The sequence below is a fragment of the Gasterosteus aculeatus genome, chromosome 6 (assembly GCF_964276395.1).
Source record: "Gasterosteus aculeatus chromosome 6, fGasAcu3.hap1.1, whole genome shotgun sequence".
In the NCBI taxonomy this organism is placed as follows: Eukaryota; Metazoa; Chordata; class Actinopteri; order Perciformes; family Gasterosteidae; genus Gasterosteus; species Gasterosteus aculeatus.
Window position 1 is genome coordinate 8808497 of NC_135693.1, and position 19162 is coordinate 8827658.

The window sequence follows — 19162 nt, forward strand, 5'->3', positions numbered from 1 at the left end:
AAATACAGCTTAAAGCAACATTCTATAAATAAAAACATGAATTCACAATCCATGAAATTGTTGCCCAAAGTGTTTAATATACTATTGAATTTAGCCACTTGGTCAGTAGCTGCTGTTGCCAATGTGAGCGAACAGTCTGTTTGTAGATTAGAACTCTTCCTCTTTTAGTTACACTTTGTTCATTTACAATCCATTATCACGTGAGTCTAAAGTGGCTGCATGGCAAAATACATGCCCAAGTTTAGCTTTAACTAATATTGGTGAGTGAATCGGATTTAGGTTTGTTTTTTTGTCACTAAGCAGGTGGAGAAATGATGAAATGAAGTGAGTTGCTGTGACTTTCGCTCACGGCCCATTGAGCAACATTCTTCATTTAAAAGGAAGTCAGCGTGACTATGCAAATGTCAAGAGCAAAATTGTCTGCGCAAAAAAGCTGAAAAAAAACGGAAATCTGACCGGGCTGTTTAACTGCACAAAGGCTCACCAGCAAAAGCATCAAATAAGCGAAACAGTAGTAAACTGAATGGTTAATGAGGAAATACCTAAACAAAGAGCAGTATATAAAGCATTAATATACATTATGTATAAATAATGGATGAATACTTTATCTATCATTGATGTGGGGAGACGTTTTCTTAAACGTTATTAATCTAACTTGTAGTTAAGTGTAACATTTTGTGGCCTCGGGTGCAAATACCTGCCATCATTTCGGGCTGTTAGAGAGACAGTAGACGTGTGACTATTGTCTTTGGACACTGACATACGTGATAATAACGAAAGCCTCGCAACAGTTTCTGGATTTATAGTCTGGTTTTATTTTCATCCCAAGTAGCGCTCACAATCACACCGCTACAAGCGGTGCTTCATTACAAATGGGGGTCGGCAGCAAACAAGAACAGTAACCGCTCTGATCTCTTTGGTAACGCTGCATGTGATCAAACCGTACGGAAAGCCGGGCGATCTTTTAGAAGGATCTGCCGAAGTGGCGACTTGAGCTGCGTTGAAACAAGCCAACAAAGATGTGAAGGGGGGAAAGTACAGCCAGCTTCATTGTTTGTTGTTTTAAACATTCCTCCACTATGCTATGAGTTTCCTAACTTAGCCATGAGAGCTATTTTAGAGTGAACCCCCGGCCGGCTGTGACGTCAATCAGAGGACCGAGAGCTGCACTTGAAAAGACTTCAAACCATTTTGAAAAAAAGAGAAGAACAAACAGAACCATTGTTTTTTTTTATGACTTGATGAGGCTAAGAATATTCTGACACAAACCCCTTTGAAGGACATATTTTATATATATATAAGTATGTTAGAGACCTGTTAGAGGAAGTAGTCTACATTTTAAATATATATATATACATATACACACAGACACACACACACACACACACACACACACACACATCTGAATCCTATACATGAACAGGAGCCATCTTCAGTGAATATGAAAAACTGAAAGTACAGTTGCTGCATTTCCCTCACTTTACTGGTTTAGCTTTGATGTAGGAATGTGATGTTTACACAGTATGAAGTAATGTGGTATATGGTGTGTACATGGCGTAGAATGTCTGGTGTAGGTACAATGTTTAATGATATTTGAGATATATGGGTATATAAACCTGATTTGCATATAAAGATAAAAAGACCTACCAGGATATTTACCTCACACTCCTTTAATTTGATTTATAATATTCAGTATTTACAAGTAAGTGCAGATGCTTCAGTGATTGTAAGCGGCATCCAACCATTTTTCCCCATCAATGCTCAGGTCGACAGGTGGCAAATATATGACATAATGCTAAAATAACAGCGATGCCATCCGTGTTGGTGTCGAAAAACCACAGAAAACAAATACAACTTAAGGAAAGTGATGGATAGATGTTGACCTTTGTTAGCCTGTTGATGTAGGCGGCCACAATAAGACTGTTGCTTCTTCTCAGCAACACATCATTGCCACTTAACATTACTTTAACGTGTTTCAGTGCCAGCGACTTCAGCAACACGGATACAGTACATCATATCAGTAAATTACTACACTGATATGAACATTTGACAACATCTTACAAATACATTTCTGTCACGCAGATGAATGATTCCCTCTGACACCAGTCTGATGTATCGCATACGAGTGGAACCTAATTCATCGCACTGGACATTGATTTTGTACATTTGTTTGCTAATTGATTTGGTTTTCATTTACAAAAAAGAAATATTGGACATATATCAGCAGTGTCAATCATATCGTATCAAGTGTCAATCATATCACCCAGTCCACCCATCCCCACACAGATGTTAAAGTCCCCCCCTGGAGGACTGATTTGTGTTGTTGCAGATACAAGATCAGTCTAGCAAACCACCTCTGTAGGCATCTCATGTGTAGCATTCCCAGTGGAAGCAGAGGGGGAGCACTGAGCACTGTGTACACACATTAAAAATGGTCTTAGGAGACAAAAAGTAACAAAAGGCGTTTGCGCTCGTAGGCTGTGTACGCTGGGTCTGGTAAGACGCAGAAGCCTCCTGTGCCCGGGAATCACAGGAACGCAAGATCCAGTGGCCATTAAAGCTGTCGCAGTGAACCGGTGGCCTGGTTAGACCAGTTTCTTTAAGCAGTAAGCATGCACACGCATTCTCCAGCTGCAGGTCAAGCGTGGCTTTCCTGGTTTTCCTAGAAACCCCAAAAATGGCTCGCCTATTCTTTTGTCTATTACTGAATAAAAGTGTTTTGGTCTGTGCAATTTTGTATGGCTAGAAAATTACACTATATAAGACTCCAAAACAAATATATCAGACAATAGTTTGACAAGTTTTGCAACAATAACATCTTAGTTTCATCAGTTGTGTGTCGTGGGGATTATCCCTAATGACACAGCTGCCCTGGGGCCGAGAAGTGTCTGTACCAGTGTGTGTGTGTGTGTGTGTGTGTGTGTGTGTGTGTGTGTGTGTGTGTGTGTGTGTGTGTGTGTGTGTGTGTCTATGTGTGTGCATGTCTGCGTTTTTTATCACACTACAATGTGGTCAGCACTCAGCAGGGGGACACAGACCAGCAGCCTGTTCCAATGCCATCCCATATGTTCAAGAACCTACTGTTGCTTTAAGTAAAGACAACGGGACGGGCCGACGCGTTCTCAGACAAGACACCGAAACACTTCAGCACTCCACTGATACCGTTATACAAAGACTAACTGTTTGTTGGGTGTGCAACACCAGGATGTGATGCATTAAGTTTAAATGTGTGCTACTCTGCCTTGTAACTCAACACTTAGCTCCTTTGAAGATGTCGTCGATAAAGGCACCCTACACTATACAATCGGATCGGTTTATTGCCAAAAATCGCAGATTCCATCTTATTGTAGTGGGAGATATTTGTTCAGCGGGAAAAACATATAGTTAACAAACACAGAAACCCCATCAGTTGTTAATCCAGGATAGATTCTTATTGTCATCAAGAATTATTTTCTGAACATATTTATACTTTTCTCGTCTGTTAGCAAGTTGCTTCCAATCAAATCAAAATCAGTCTGACATTGTTTCCCCTACAAATCCCTTTGTAATCCAAATTAAATGTCACAAAGCAAAGCACACACAGACTGCAGGTCAATAATATTCATCAATATTCAACTTGTTATGGTCTGATAAATCAAAGACAGTATGAAAAGTTGATTTGTGGTTCCCAAGGCGTGAATTATTGTGTGTTGGCACAGAGTGGTGACATGGTTTCAATAAAAAATAAAAATCATTAACTTCTATCAACGTGATCATTCAATAAATTCATTAATAAGTTTCATAAATACTGCGCAAAGTGCAAAGAACTAAATATTCAAATTGGGTCACTTAATCTGCTTTTTTGGAAACCACAGTGAAAGAAGAGACTGGGACCGTTTCCATTGCCGTCCAGCCAGTGGTGCACTCACATGCACTAAAAGCACGCCGAACTTGCACGGCTGTGACAACAAAGCACGCAGAAGCTCGGGGGAAAGCAAGATCACCTTCAGTCTCTGCTCAGGTAGACATAACTACATTATATCTTTAATATTTGTGTGACGCTTTATTACTGCTCAGTATATCTCATTCGGAAGGATACGAAAAGGATTTGTGGGAGCACTCAGAACATACCAGCGGGCCGGGCCGACAGAGTCAGGCTCTAATGTGCACATACTTGATGGGCTCTTTATTGATCCGCCGCATGTACACACAGGACGGTCAGCCAGCAGCGAAGCAGCGGGTCGACCTAGTAGCCGTCTGCATGAACCCACCCACACAGGGTGGAGGAAGCCACCACAAGCCGTTAGTCCCCCACTTGTTTTTTTACTTGTCGTGTCAATCTGTACTTCTCAAAGACTTTGAGAAAAAACATTTTTTTAACTTTTACTGAGGGCTGTGCAGGAGGCCTCCTCCTCCCTCCCGACGTGAAGCCCTGCAGGTGAGACGGCTCTTATCACGGTGCCGGGGTGTGAGGTTGTGCTACACAAGCACGTCTTTGTCTGCTCGCGACTGCCGTTCGAACACGTCTGAGAAACAGCGTCAGCTGCTCAACAGCTCGGCGATGCTCCTGCCCCGAGGGGGCCGGGCCTGCAAGGCCTGAGACTCACGCACACTCACACGCACACTCACACCTCTCACACGGACACAGATGTTTACAGCGTGTTTGTGTGTGCATTGTAGCGATGGGGCCTCTTGATGGGACTAGCTGACACTTTTAAGCTGATTTATTAATTAACCCCTGACAGCATTTGGTGTGAAGTAAACACAGCCAACAACATAACAGGTGTGATGGTCAAAGGACATCAGTTGTGATTCAGTAATTATGAAACTGCACATTTATATTATTATTATTATGTAAAGGCATTTTTCTGAAATCAGAGTCTGTAATATCACCTTTGGATACAAACACACACACTTGTGTCTCTGTGTACAAACAAAATGATTTATGTCATCCAATGTAGCCCATCACATGATAAGTGAGAACGAGACAGGCTGCAGGGACTGCTTCCAGGGAACAGTGGTTATCTCAGTGACGATCACATGATGACAGCTCCTGCTGCACACGAAGAATACAAAAACAATCTGATCCCCACAAAGGTTCACTACAAGCTCTGCAAGCTACTTCTATCGGCACAAACACATTTAGAGGAGAGGTTCAGCAGAGAAATGTGTCAAATAAACCTTTATTTCATATTCCAGCAATAATATTAACACTATGACCCTTTAGTCAATGTAGTGAAGATCAAACAATGCTTGTTGCCATGTGAGTGGATACAACCCCCCGAAGGCTCAACAGTGTCCGCTAACAGAGGAAGTGGACTTGCTGAGTGATTTTACTGATGTTAAGGTCAACCAAGAGAAATACAAGCAGCTTAAAGAGAGAGTTGTCTTTTCACGCACAGCTCAAGAGCCCAACTGCACACTGATAATGGCTGAATATTGCTTCTGCATTTTGTTAAGCGCAACTCATGGATACAATCGTTGTTTACTTCACTATTTTACCATGGCAATGAGATTTGTAGTCAACAAAGCGGTTAATTTGCTTCTTCTTTCTTTAACTGTAGATTTATGGGCAATTAGGAATTGGAACTTTGCATTGAGGGAAAAGCACAAGAGACATAAGCCAAGAGTACTGTGCATGTGTGCGCTGCGGTCAGGCTTAGTGAATCTGCGCCTTTCTTTGCGTGGGCCTTCGCCCGCTCTGCACTGAATCAACGTCTCTGCATGCAACGGCCTATACGCATCATGTAATAAACAGTTCCAAAATGTGACAAATCTGTCCTCCGCCAGTTTACTGCTTCACTTCAACACATCCACACCCTGAGCCAGAGCAACCACCCCCCACCCCCCCCCCAACCCTCCTCCACCATCATCCACACTCCTCCCCTGGGCCCCCTTCAGCCGGCTGCATGTCTCTGGAGGTCGCCTCTGACGTCAGTAGCTCGACCGGGCAGAGCGCCAGCCCTGTGGGCCCTTGATGGATGCGGATGGGCTGAGAAACAGTCCTCTGTGTGTGTGTGTGTGTGTGTGTGTGTGTGTGTGTGTGTGTGTGTGTGTGTGTGTGGAGTGCATGGAACAGACTTAACTCGGCCCGCTCAAACACATCTAATGACCCATAAACACCCGACAGGAACGTTCCTCTGCCATTCTTCCGTCTATCACAAACACTGATGATTGAAAGAGACAAACGCAAATATGAGTGATTTAAACTGCAAATGGCCAGGATGATAAACACAGGCCGCAGAGGCACACAGGTCACTCCTGTGTCTTCAACGAAAAAGGTTTTGGCTTCTCAGTGCAATAACAGAAAATGACTGACGTGGCTGCAGCCTGTATTTGTGGTTGACTTGTCAGGAACTCCTATGAGATTATGTAGCTAAAAGGTATAAACATTTGACCAAAGCAAAATATCACAGAAATGCCAAATCTGACTCAATAACCTGAAATCCGCTGATCCAATCATTATGGCTTCAGTGTGTGTGTGTGTGTGTGTGTGTGCGCGCGTGTGGGAGTGGGTTTACCTGCAGGCCTGCTGCTGGTCTTCTTCTTCAGCCATCTGTCCAACGTCTCTGCGCTCACACTCTCCAACACAAAGTCATCCAGCATCTGCGGGTGAAGCGAGAGGTAGGCCTTCACTTTCTCATCCGTCAAGCCTGAAAAACAAAAGCACATCGCAGCTTTATTTATGACTGTTGAACAATATAATGAAAAATGCTGGAAAAGAGTGAAGACAAGAAGCGGTTATGAGACGACGCAAACTTAATATGACGCGCAGCCAACTGCCCGGTGTTCCAGACGTTCTCCCACAAACAAAAGGCCCAGGCCGGAAACAGCCAAAGGTCATCTCTTTCTCTTTGCTGTGAGGTGAGGTCAGGCTGAGAGATAGCCGGGGCTGTTTACTGTATTCTGCAGGGATAGGAGCCCCCAACAGAGGCGGAGCAGGATGGAGGAGGACTTGATTGTGCTTAATAGGCAATTGGGTTCTTGAGAGCTCGCTAAGTGCTGCTGTTTACGGTCTTTGCTGTCAAAAAAGCCATTTGCCAGACCATCGTTGAGGGAAAGTTGTTTTTAATACACCCGCTGGCGTCTAAGAGGCCGTCGCGATGCACCAGGAGGCCGTGACGTTTAGGTCACTCACACAAATGGAGTGTGCTTCTCATTCAGACACTTTTATCTAAAGCCAGATGTCACAATATAAAAAAAACAAATCTTACAGCCAGGTTGAATTTACATTATATGGCATGAACACAGTAATTATATCTGTTAGCAGATAAGGGTAGAATACAGCCCATTGTATTCAACAGCACATATTGTTTTTTATTCTTGTTCCCCACAACATATCGTTGTAAAATATAACAGCCAAAACATACGTGTAGACAGCACGACAATATTGCATCCACTTTAGTAACTTGTGGTTATCTTTACAAAGCGATTTTGCCTTTTCAGGAATATCAATTCACTCTAATAGAATTTTAGAATCAGTGCTTCTGACTGTTTTAAAAGCCACCTTCAACCTTTGATACATTCGCTCTGAACAAATAATTTGATCTTCAGCTACGATGGATCATCTGCTCGATGTGTGCGTGCGTGTGCAGGTCGAGCAGGCACGTGGTTGCAGGCAAATAAGGCAAACAGAGGTGGGGGTAAGTTTAAAGGGGTGGTGGACGCTGCAGTCTGACGCTGTCCAGACACGAGACACAGATCTTCAGGGACTGAACGCCTCACGAGACTCCTGGCCAGCTCTGACGCACATTGGCCAAATATGGCTTAATAAATCAGGGAAAGTTAAGGGGGGGGGGGACTGCAAGGGACAGTAAGCCACACACAGAGGAGTAAAATGGAAGCGCCGCAAAATAGCCTCACAACGTTGTCCTATTTGAGACAAAGAAGGCATTGTGATTAGCGACACTACACAAAAAAAAAAAAAACACAAGGAGGCTGTATTAATTTATGAATACAGGTTTTGTGTTGAAAATTATTCAACTATCATATGTGTGTGCACATGAACAGAAATAGTCAAATGTCCTATTTCCATGGGGCAGAAACAAATGGCTTGCAATTTTAGAGTGAGCATATCAATGGTTTCTAAAGTGGTGTTAAAATGACCATCGGAAGGGAATACCACGGCCCTCTAAAACAAACACTGCTTATCTCTGATCAATAACTTTTGGCTGATGCACTCAATAAATAGAAGGCTTACAATTGTCCTGCATGTCTATTATTTTCTTTTATTGTGAACATTTTGCAAAATTACCAAAACCAACAATGTGTTAGTTTGGTTCCCAGTACTTTCCAACAACACGCTTGAGGCTGTCCCCTCCAACCCCATTTGTCCCCACAGGAGACATAAACATAAAAGAGGGTACAAATAAATGCTGTCCCGCTGGACATTGTAGTTTTATTCAAACATTACTCAAGAAGGAGTAAATAGTGTGGTCGCAGACTATTTTCAGCAACGGATGGAGACATTTCAGGCGTTCTAGTGATTCCTTCAGGAAGCAAAGGTTATTAAACTATTATCATACTGCGTCTGAAGAGTCAATGTACTGCATCACGTTATATTAACGGAAGCCGCGCACATGACAGGAAAGCCTTCAAGGGCCGACTTCCTCTCCAGCAAATGTAAGAGCACTGACCAAACATCCTCAATCCTTTCTGTTCACCGTACTGACGTCTGATTCCTTCTTAAGTCCGAGCCACAGTGACATTCGGAGCTGTGGGACGGGAGTCAGTGTCCTGGGACAAAGGTGCAGCCACATCTGTCCCACATGCTGTGGTCCAACATGGTAAAAACCCCACTGGGAATCACATCTGGTCTCTGAATCAGGAGGGGCAGACCGCTGTGGTAGAAGCAAATGCTTGGGGACTGGTTTCCCCGGAGCTTTTTTATTTTCTCTTACTTCAGTGAAATTTCTTTTCCACTCGGGCAAACGCTGCTGAAGACAACGGCGTGTTCAAAACACTGCATTACACCTCAAACGCAAATGGAATCTAATTTGAACAAACAAAATGTGTCCAAATCCTCATCATCCTTTGCCTTCTTTTGATTACAACATATAATTGTCTGTATACAGTCGGATGTGCAAAGACTGCGACGATAAATCTCGGTGGTTGCAAGATTATTAAAAGGGGGGGGAACAAACTTTTGCTTATGACATAAATTTGGACTTTTCTCAAATCCTTTTGTGAAATATTGTGGCTTGAATTGTCATGTAAATGAAACCGTGTGTCGGAAGCAAACAGGGACGGGAACCACCAGTTTATTCTTTTACAAATTCTACTTTCCCTCTGAAACGTAGGGGAGTAGAAGTATAGCATAAAATATAACTCTGAATACAGCCTCATTCGGGCAAAAGTACATAAGTCGGAAGCTCCTCGTTGTGCAGCTTCGAAGCCATTCAGCAGAGATTTTGGTGCCTGACTCAGACTTGGACTTCCTGTGAAGAAACTGAAGCCCGAGTTCATGTTCGGTGAGGTACTGTTGCATAACACTTATCTTGACTGCAGCACACCACACCCTGGGCCTGGGAAGGGGAGACCAAACCAGTCTCCGTCCGTCTGGGTCTCCGCGCTCTCACGTCCGAGTTGCAGAACGAGCGCGCTCCTGTTTGACACGGAATGAGCTTCATGCTTTCGGGCAGCAGGTTGTGGCGTTGATATGGAATTTCCGGCATTGAGCACTTAATTAGTTTGAAAAGAAACTCTAAAGTATTGAAATGAACATCAGCTTTGAAACCTGACGCTGGCGAGACGTCATATGAATTATAAAAGGTAATAATATTACGGATGGACAGTTATCAATGGTACAGGAAAGCACCCTGGGTATTTCTGGCGCTGCATTTCTTTAAAGGAAGCTACTGAAAAAATAGGGAAAGAAGATGAACCCCAGTGAAGGAAGGGCTTGTGTCATCCAGTTCCGCCCTTTTGATTTGAGCCTCTATGACCTCTATTCTTCCTCTGAGACGTGACAAACAGAATTTGGGTTTGCTCTGCACATCTATAGCTGCCGATCGACTAGTTTGCTTTGTAAATCGCATCAGGTTTGCTGTAATTTACGTTCATCCCTTCTTTAAAGTTACTGTTTTGTCTAGTCGGACTAACCTCCTTCCAAAATAGAAAAGTACGCTCTGAACATCCTCGCCAGGTGTGTCCTCACGGCTGCTGCTGTTTCTTGTGATTGGGGCGAACACGATGCACTGTTGGCTCACTGCAGGTCTAGACACCAATAAGCTGCAAGTCGTAAAAACAGCGGCGTGTTTACTGGCAGTCTCGCTCGCTATTAGCCCAACACACTGCGAACCGTCACCCCCCCCCCCCTTTGAGTGCACGGGGGCAGATAGGTGGTCAGCGATGCACTCCGCTGCGGTCTTCACCAGGTGGGAGGAGGGGAGGGGAGTCAACAGGCGGTCTGTGGCGCTATAAATCACCCACTAAGATGCACGTTGAGACTCGCCGCGGCCTTAAGGGGTCCTTGAGCACGCAGCCGCCGATGGACACCATAGCACAAACCTCAGGTGGAAATAACCAGCTCTATAGACAAAAAAGGTTAGTTTGAGGTCAGAGATGGCAGCCGCAGGTTGCTGGGTGCAATATGCACATTAAAGAAAAGGGCCTTATAATAAGGCCACTTGTCAGCAGAAGTCAAACTGAAGAGGCCGTTGTAAGGAAAGTGGTTACTGTAGATGAGTGAGGTGTAACTTAATCGGGCATGAGACATTTGGGTAACCAGTATTTGGCGTAGAAAAGGCATGAATGGAATTGCAAAAAAAAGATTTAGACAAAAAATAGTAGCAAATTCTACGTGGGACTCCTTGTTTAAAAACTAAACCCAAATATGCAGATAAAGGAACATTTTAAGACCTGCTAAAAACAACGGCCAGCTCCATCCATCACTCATTGGTTTCCCATGATGCATCTGTGTGTGACAGTGCCTCAATGTGTCTTTCGAGAGGGCAAGCTCAACAGCGGAGGGTGACGCAGGCGGCGCCCACGTTTTAGTGAGCAAGATGTAACCCCCGTGCAACACATAGATGAAAAATGCACATGAGAGTAAATGGGAAAAGACCACTTCTCTTCAAGCGCACTCCTTCTGGCTGAGAGTCAAGGGCAAGCTGCCAAGGTACTACTTTTCACTTTCCTGACATGAGGCTGAGGGCCGGAAAGTGGAGGGTGGGGAGGGGGAGTGCGTGCGTCAGCAGGTCCGCCTGGGACTCCCTTGCCAGGAGGTGGGAAGAGCATGTGGTTCTTATCTTATCTCTGGGAGGGCTGGAGCACAGCGTCAGCGAGCGGCGAAGAGGAGAAGAAAAAAAGGAGACCGAAGACTGAAAGCGCTTTGACTCTTCCTCTCCGACTGCCCCGACTCATTTATTCATTGAGCCTGTGCATGTGTGTGCCCAAATACAGGTAAACACACACACACACACACCCCACATTCCACGGCAGCTACGGGTGAAGTGACTGGCGCAGCTCAAATCAATATTCAGCCACTGAAAAGACGTCAAATTAAAAAACAGTTGTTTCCCCTAGACTGTAACTGTAGTTCGATCACTTCCAGAGACACTCCCCTGCATGGTGAAAACAAACACTGCTGCACAAACATGCACACCTAACACTTAAGAGAGACAGAGAGCTGGACATTTCCATGGAAATGTAATTTGCATTATTTCCACTTGCATGGCCCAGGTCATTAGACGTAAAGGGTAAGAGCTATAAATGGCAAACTGAGAAGTAGATAAGGCATGTCCCTTCATCCACAGCCTAATAGTGTTGTCACAGGCCCGCAGCAACACTCCAGCCACAGTTATAGCAGGTCAACCTTCACCTTCGACTGACGCTATTAACTCCAAAGTGTCTGGCGCAGTCCCTGAAAGACAGCCCGAGGCGGCAGATGACACAGCAGCGAGCCTTAAAACGAAAGCTCCACCCGCTGCCTCGGTGTTCACATCTCACCCGAAATGGTGGTGTGATGCAGCGCTGCCCCCCCCTTCCCTCCCCCCTCCCCGGAACCACGTCCATGTTCCCCGCGGAACATCTGGACTGACGCTGAACTCTGCAGCCGCCCGGCAGTAAGGAACCGATGGGGACCCGGTAATGAGAAGCACAGATCTGAGCGCCTTGTTCTTTTATGAGCCCGGACGCGAGGACGAGTTGTAAAGACGTCCGCGCGCACGAGGCCTTCTCCCGTTCCGAAACCACGGCAGCAACCACAGCCAGCTGACGTGGGGTCAACGGACACCTTGAGGAGGACGTCACCAGTCTCCTCATCAGCGCTCAGGCCGACGGCACTGATCCAGTTCCTGAAAGCGATCTTGATATTAAAAAAAAGAAGCTAATTTTCTTTGGCTTGAGTTCAAGCACTGAAGACAAATCACATAGATGGCATGTGCTCGGCCACGTCTGGGATTATTTAGCCATGCACATTTCAATCACGCATTCATTTTCTAATTTAACCATAGCGAGCTCAATATGTGTTTATATATTCAGTGCTGAGAGGATTCCTCACTGGGAGGGAAGGCGCGCGGCGGGGCAGGAAATGTCCAGCAGGAGCACTTCCTGCCCGACAATGCAGCCTTCTTCACGGAGCTAAGCGAATTCGGCGACAACCAATTAGGTTTGAAAATGCCTGAGAGATCACATTAGGGCTGACCTCCAAATCCGACGACACAAGTATCCACGAACAATGCACAAAAAAACACCCTTACATTTGATGGGATTTATGATGTCCCAGGACGGACTTGCTGCTCAAAGGTGAATGTTGTCTTTATCCAGTCCCATTTCAGAAAGGACAAACAATGATAGATAAACAGGACAGAAGTTTCAAGAAAATAAAGCTAAACCTTTTGCCCACAAAAAGCTTTTGTAGAATCATATAGAACTAAAATACATTACAGTGAAAAAAAATTAAATCATTTTTTTTAATGAATTTCTGATCCCAAACCAATCAGAGGGGAATATGAGTCAAACTAATCCTACATTTATTGTAAATGAATTGACAGCTTTAAAATATAACATTATAGCATAAATGTGAGCTGTGACACTCAGATATAATGAATATTGAAAAAAGAGAGGAAGCAAGTGGTCAATAATTAACTTTTGCTCTGGTCAATGTATCTGTCAATTAAGTTTTATTATAGAGAGAAAAAGACCTTTAAAAGAACCTTTGTTTACTACCACAGAGGACACGGTTGCAATTTGAATATGGAGTAGCAACACTAACAGTTGTTTAGTTAATTCAAAAAGTGTGAAAGCTCAAATTCTTCCTTCCTTTTTTGGTCAGCATGAAGACACCTACAAACCGTACCTCAGTAATACATCACATGGCGACGGTAAAATGCTTTCTGTGTATTTCGGCATCACTCAGTTTGCCAGGACCTAGACTGCTAAGGGGTCATTACAGTGTTGGCACTAAAGGTCACTCGTGGTGTCATTTATGCGAATGGACCGTGGACGGTAAGTTGCAACCACAGAACAATACATTACAATAACTCCCAAAGTAGCAGTTCAGCCAGTGATATTACATAGACTGAAAAAAATACATACGTATTATACCGCAAATATTTGCAATAGGGCGTAAATTCACCACTGAACGAGGAAGCATATTATTGGGGAATATTACAAATATATTCACAAAACATTTTGCATATTATTTCTTATTCGCACCAATTTTTCAGTGGATTCTAATACTTTATTTATTGGCGAGTGTAGCAGCCTTTGAGAAAGAACTGCTTTGAAAAAGACAAACAGCTGACGTGAAAACAATAGAGAATAATACAACTGAATATACAACTCACAGCCCTCTAATAACTTATGCAAATGTGTGTTAATATAGTTGTAAAAACAAAGTAACGTCTGTAACATGATGCATCCTGAACCGTAGCCTCGAAGTCGCTATTTTGTATTTCATTTTCCAAAGGGAGCGTGTCCTCGCTGCGCTGTGGACGGATGTCTTTCAGCAGCGCCGCCGTCGGTCCCCTCCCCGGTAGACCGACCGGCTCACACCCGAGACGGGACTCATCAGCCCAATATTTATTTCATTTTAAAAACGACCGAAGAGACACACGCTACATTTCCCCGTATGGCAGCCCCGCCTGGGTCCGCCTCGGATGACGCGTCCCCACCCGTCAAAACATCGATCAATCTGTCACTCACAAAGTTGAGCGCACGCGTGGGCAAAAGAACGACCCGACCGCGCGACCACGTTGTTTTGGCCCGCTTACCAAACCACTGGTGTGACTCTCTCAAAGTGTTTATGGTGCGGGGGGGGGGGGGGGGGGGGGGGGTAAAAACAAATACGTACTTGCACCCAGGAAACAGTCCGTTAACCTTCTGAAACAGCTTGTCGAAGACGGACCATCTTCCATGTCGGACCGCGAGCGCAGGAGGAGAGAGGAGCCACGGAAGGAGCGCGCGCCTCTGCAGCAACTTGGAGCGTCTCGGCCAAAAAAAAAAGGAGGATAAAAAAAAAACTAATAAAAAAAAAACTATTCCAGTACACGTTTGGTCAGATGGTGTCCTCCTCAATGCTTCAGGCTGTGCACGGCTTCGGAAGGGCAAGAAGAGCGGTGTGCTGCTGCTGCCCCCACAGCACCCCCCCCCCCCCCCACACCCCCCCTTGCTCCCTCCACCAGCGCTATGACCCAGCACCGCTGGCCGAGGTGTAGCTACAGTCGGCCCGCCTCCTCGGCTCGGTGGCTCCGCGGTGGATGTGCAGCTGCAGACTGGAGGAACGGAGACGACGGCGCATAGACACAGAGGGACTGGAGTAACGACACGCACATACACGCACACACACACACACACACGCACACACACACTGAGAGAGAGGGAAAGACGGGAGCGAGCCAGTGTCAAACCAACCACAACATCTGGCAAGACTTCCGCTTTAGTTTTCAAAGTAAAAAGCCAAAGCGTTGCATGGTGGAGCATATGCAGGATGACCTGTAGGAAACACCGCAATGGACTTTAGGCCATTTTTATATAATTTTAAGTAGGTTACACATTCAAATCAAAATTGTAAATACATTGTTTTGAGATATTTGCCTGCATGCAACGACAGAGCGCTGAATTTTTTTTTTCAAACGGTTATGTTGAAGGGGAGAGCCTCCTCGTTTCCGGTGTTTTAGCGCATTTCGGGGAGCGCGCCGTTGACGCCGTTGCGCTGCCGTTCGCTGCCCTGAATGTGGCAGCGTGAAGGGGCCGAGCCACACAAGCGCTGCTGCTTCCTCATCCACCGCTCAGCGGTCAACATTTACGCCTTTGCTGCACAATTTAATGAAGCGCCAACTTTGGCACGCGATGCTCGAAAAGGGTCCAGCCCAGTGTTGGAGCATCTTGCTGTCGTATATACGGCACTTCCAAGTTCCGGCCCTGACCCCTGACCTCCTGACTCTTACCCCTGACCTCCTCCGCCGATAGAGTTACAAACAGGGATCAATCTGCAGAGTTATTATCATTGGGTACTTCCGAGCCAAATATGATCAATGGCTCTTGTTCAATAAGCATTCAGAACAGCCGATACAGTAAACTTGAGTAACCGTTTAAAAACTCTCCTACAGTGGAGCATATAAACAACGTGTGTATCTGTGAGAGCGAGCCAGCGAGCAGCGGCAGTGTACATTTGTGTCTATCTTCAGATTTCTCAGAAAGTTATTTTGTCTCAAATAAATATGATTTGTTTCTACCTTTGTTGATATTTCTCCTGACTTCAAATATCTGCAGAGACATTTACCAAAGGAATGCATTCTATTGATTTCAGTTGGAGGACATTTACATAAATTACAATTGCAAATATCGCCTTGAATTGGCACAAAGAAATACATCAATGTAGACCATTCCTTTGGCAAAAGCAGTGTATGAACCGTTACTGAAAAAAACGTACATCTGCAGTGCAACTAAGTACTTGGACTACAGTTATAATCGTACACTAATAATATCCAATCCCATAAAGATAATGCTAAAAATAACCTAATTATCCTCAAATTGGGGTCACAGATGATACATTCTGCCCTAACTGGCGACAATGGAGAAAAAACAATAGAAGCTGATACGCAGATACGCAATTATAAGAATGCTGAACAATGGTTGTGCTATACATACAAATTAAAAAACGGCATGATTAAATGGTGGAATTACCCCATTACAATTTCTTTTTGTAACTCAAGTGTTAGTCAGAGAATTTCCTGTACCACAATAGCCGCCTCTGACGTCTTTGAGGCCACACTTGGTTCCTGTTTATTGTACATTTCCTGCCTTAAAGCTAACCAAGCAATGCGTCAACACCAATCTTTATATTTTATACTGAATATTATTAATATCCATGTAGAACAAGATACAATGGCTTTTCAAGATTACGTCAGATCACAGTAATCCTGCTGCAGAACCAACTTGGTCCAAGAACTTAACTTAATAATTTTCTGCATATTACACAAAGACCTCAGATCAGATCGAATGTGAAAATATCTCTTCAGTCTGTTTAAATCAGTGAACTAAAGTCGGAGTAGTTTAAGCGAGGATCCCACATCAAGTTCCAAATGAAGTGAGCTCCCTATCTCTGCAACCTTTGTAGATGTGTGCTCGTGTTATCAGCGCTCACACTGTACATTAACAGCTCTGAGGCGGCAACATGATACAGCATAGTGTGCCAGGCTCCCTCATGGCCGCAGCATATACTGATCATATCAGGAGAGAGAGAGGGGTTGATTCAGCATGCATGCTATCAATCACTGGCATTCCTGCACTCTTGAGCAGCTGGTCCATTCAGAAGTATAACATAATGGAGTCTCTCATTTCAGCCTGACGAGAAAAGCCCTTAAAACGAGGGACGCAGTGGTATATCAGTTTTATTTCAACCACCTTTAAATGATTTTGAGGTTTGTTTGAAATTCTAATCTAATGATATTTCAAATATAGGGAAAGCCAAATAATGGATTTGGAAAACAATGATAATACATGAAAGGAGACTATTGGATTGTTGTCAGATATAACAAAAAAAAACACACACACACTCACAAATGAGAATCTCACACAAGAAACGCTTCAACTCGCCTCGGTGCTTCCTCCCTGCACTTATGCACAGGGATTTAGATCCAAGACAAATGCTTCAAAACAATCCCAGCAGAGCGTATATGGGACAGTTGTGAGTCAAGAACTTATAGGCAAACGCGGTGGATCACAAGCGATCCCACAGCTCTGTTTGTGACCCACCAGTGAACCCTTCTAATCCACAGCTCGCTGAAGTGGCAGAGCAACCGTTGCGAATTTAAAAGATCATTACATAACAGGAAGTGAAGTGACCGGGGCGACCTGTCAAACCCAAATAATATTTCAAGGGTCAATCGGCAAGAAATATAAATTCCACTTAAGTGATTAATTTACAAGATATAGTTGTATTTTTTTGCCCTCGCTATTATTGGTGTAAAATTAAATGTATTCGGTTTTAAAACCCTCAAATATTATGTAACGCAACAATAAAGATGCAAATGTTGAGCTGTCACGTGTTTCCTGTACTATTTTAGGTTTATCAAGAAAACGGCATTTTGTGAGGATGCATTGGTGGTTGCTGGGGAGCCTGTTGGACAGTCTGACCTCTAATAGTGAAGCAATTTATATATTGTTTTTTTTAAAGTTCCCTCATATAATGCCTAGATTAGAACCAATAGTCCAATCCAGCACAATTTAGAATTCTTTAAATTTCGTATTTTATTTCAGTAAATGTAATAGGTTCATGAAGGATAATGTAAAAATTATGCATCTACAGACGACCATTGATCATAGGCAGACATGCTGGTCAACAAATAGATTTTTCAGCTAAATGTGGATCACTATTTCTTTATATTTACATTTGGAATAAATGAACTAAGCCACCAGAGCCCCAAGACAGGCTCAACATGTCTGCAGTTTGATCTGTATCAATTACCAACTCCTTTATTTCCATGTCCACCGAATCCCAAATCCATCTGTGAATCATACGCTTTTAAGGGAAATCTATGGAAATAGAATAGGCGATGATGAAAGAAGGTGAAACCTCGTGTGTCTTAACGCGTGTGTCACGTGCAGAAAGAAGGTTCCTGGCAGTCCGCTGCGGGATCAACAACTGACTGAAGAGAGAAGTGGTCGACCGCCATGCTCAAACTGCCCCCCCCCCCCTTATTGGTTGTTTTTAAGCGAACATCCCTCTGATGACTACGGCCTCTGTCTCCTTACATCTTCAGACGTGTGTGTGCGCTCGTTCACGCACAGCCGCCCCCCCCCCCCCCTCAACCCTCAGATTATAGACCTCATCCACTCAAGCACATTTCTGATTCAAATCACTGTGCAAGCTTTTTGCGCACACACACACGCGCATAAGTGAAACATTTACAGATCACATGCAAGCACACACAAACACACACACAGGCGCATAGTTACATCCACAAAGGCACACACACACACACACACACATCACATGCGGCAGACACACACCACAGAGACTTGCAGTCCCCTCCCCCAACTGAATAGTCTGTTCTGACAATCCACAGGACAGCCGGAGCATTGACGTCAGAGGCAGGCCCATGAAAATACAGGGTCCCTGGGGGGCTGAGGGAGTTATGCACATCTTCACAGCTTGGTTCGCAACTAGATCAACGACCAATGAGCACATCGCCGTCTCTGTTTACTCTCATTTGTTTAAAAAAAAATTAAATCATGAAAAAAAAAAGAGGAGCTTCACATTTACAACAAAGCGCGGCATGCAGACATTTGCATGCGACTGCAATGCGGATCGTCTGGAACGTGACGTCAATGGACGTCATTGCGCTTTCATCCATTAGGACAAATGTGAGATAGGTGCATAATTTAGGTTAATGGTAACACAAATCACCGCACATCATCGCCTGCCCTCTGCAGTCTTAATATTTGCCATTTTGAATAACCGCTGTCAGATTGTCGTATATTAAACGTACCCAGAGGAAAGGTTTGTTGCTCCCTCAAACGTCCTCACGGCCCCGGGAGAGAAGATGACATCGTGTTTACCGCTCAATGTCCTGAACCTTTCTGTTTTTTTTCTTTTTCTGAAACATCATTAGGACATCACAGCCATTTATCTCATTGTTCTCTTTTGTTGTCCTCCTCACACCTTTTCTGAGCTTGTCACACTATGTAACATACATGTTTTGTTTTCCGTAATCAAACACAGTATGTTCTACTT

At 44.2% G+C, this 19162-nt stretch overlaps 1 protein-coding gene across 10 annotated transcripts in view; it reads right to left on the reverse strand.

Moving 5' to 3' along the window:
* The window catches only part of pde10a (phosphodiesterase 10A), a 42050-nt gene that overhangs the window by 12956 nt on the left and 9932 nt on the right, over positions 1–19162 (reverse strand). For 7 of the 10 annotated variants that reach the window (XR_013467873.1, XR_013467872.1, XR_013467874.1 and 4 more), the window contains one exon: positions 6501–6632. Coding sequence is in view for 5 of the 10 variants with exons in the window: in XM_040178623.2 (XP_040034557.1) it covers positions 6501–6632 (132 nt within the window). In the remaining 5 variants the exon portion in view is untranslated. Of the gene's footprint in view, positions 1–6500; positions 6633–14275; positions 14846–19162 lie in introns of those variants that run through there. The other 3 variants (XM_078104137.1, XM_078104136.1, XM_078104138.1) reach the window with 2 other exon arrangements.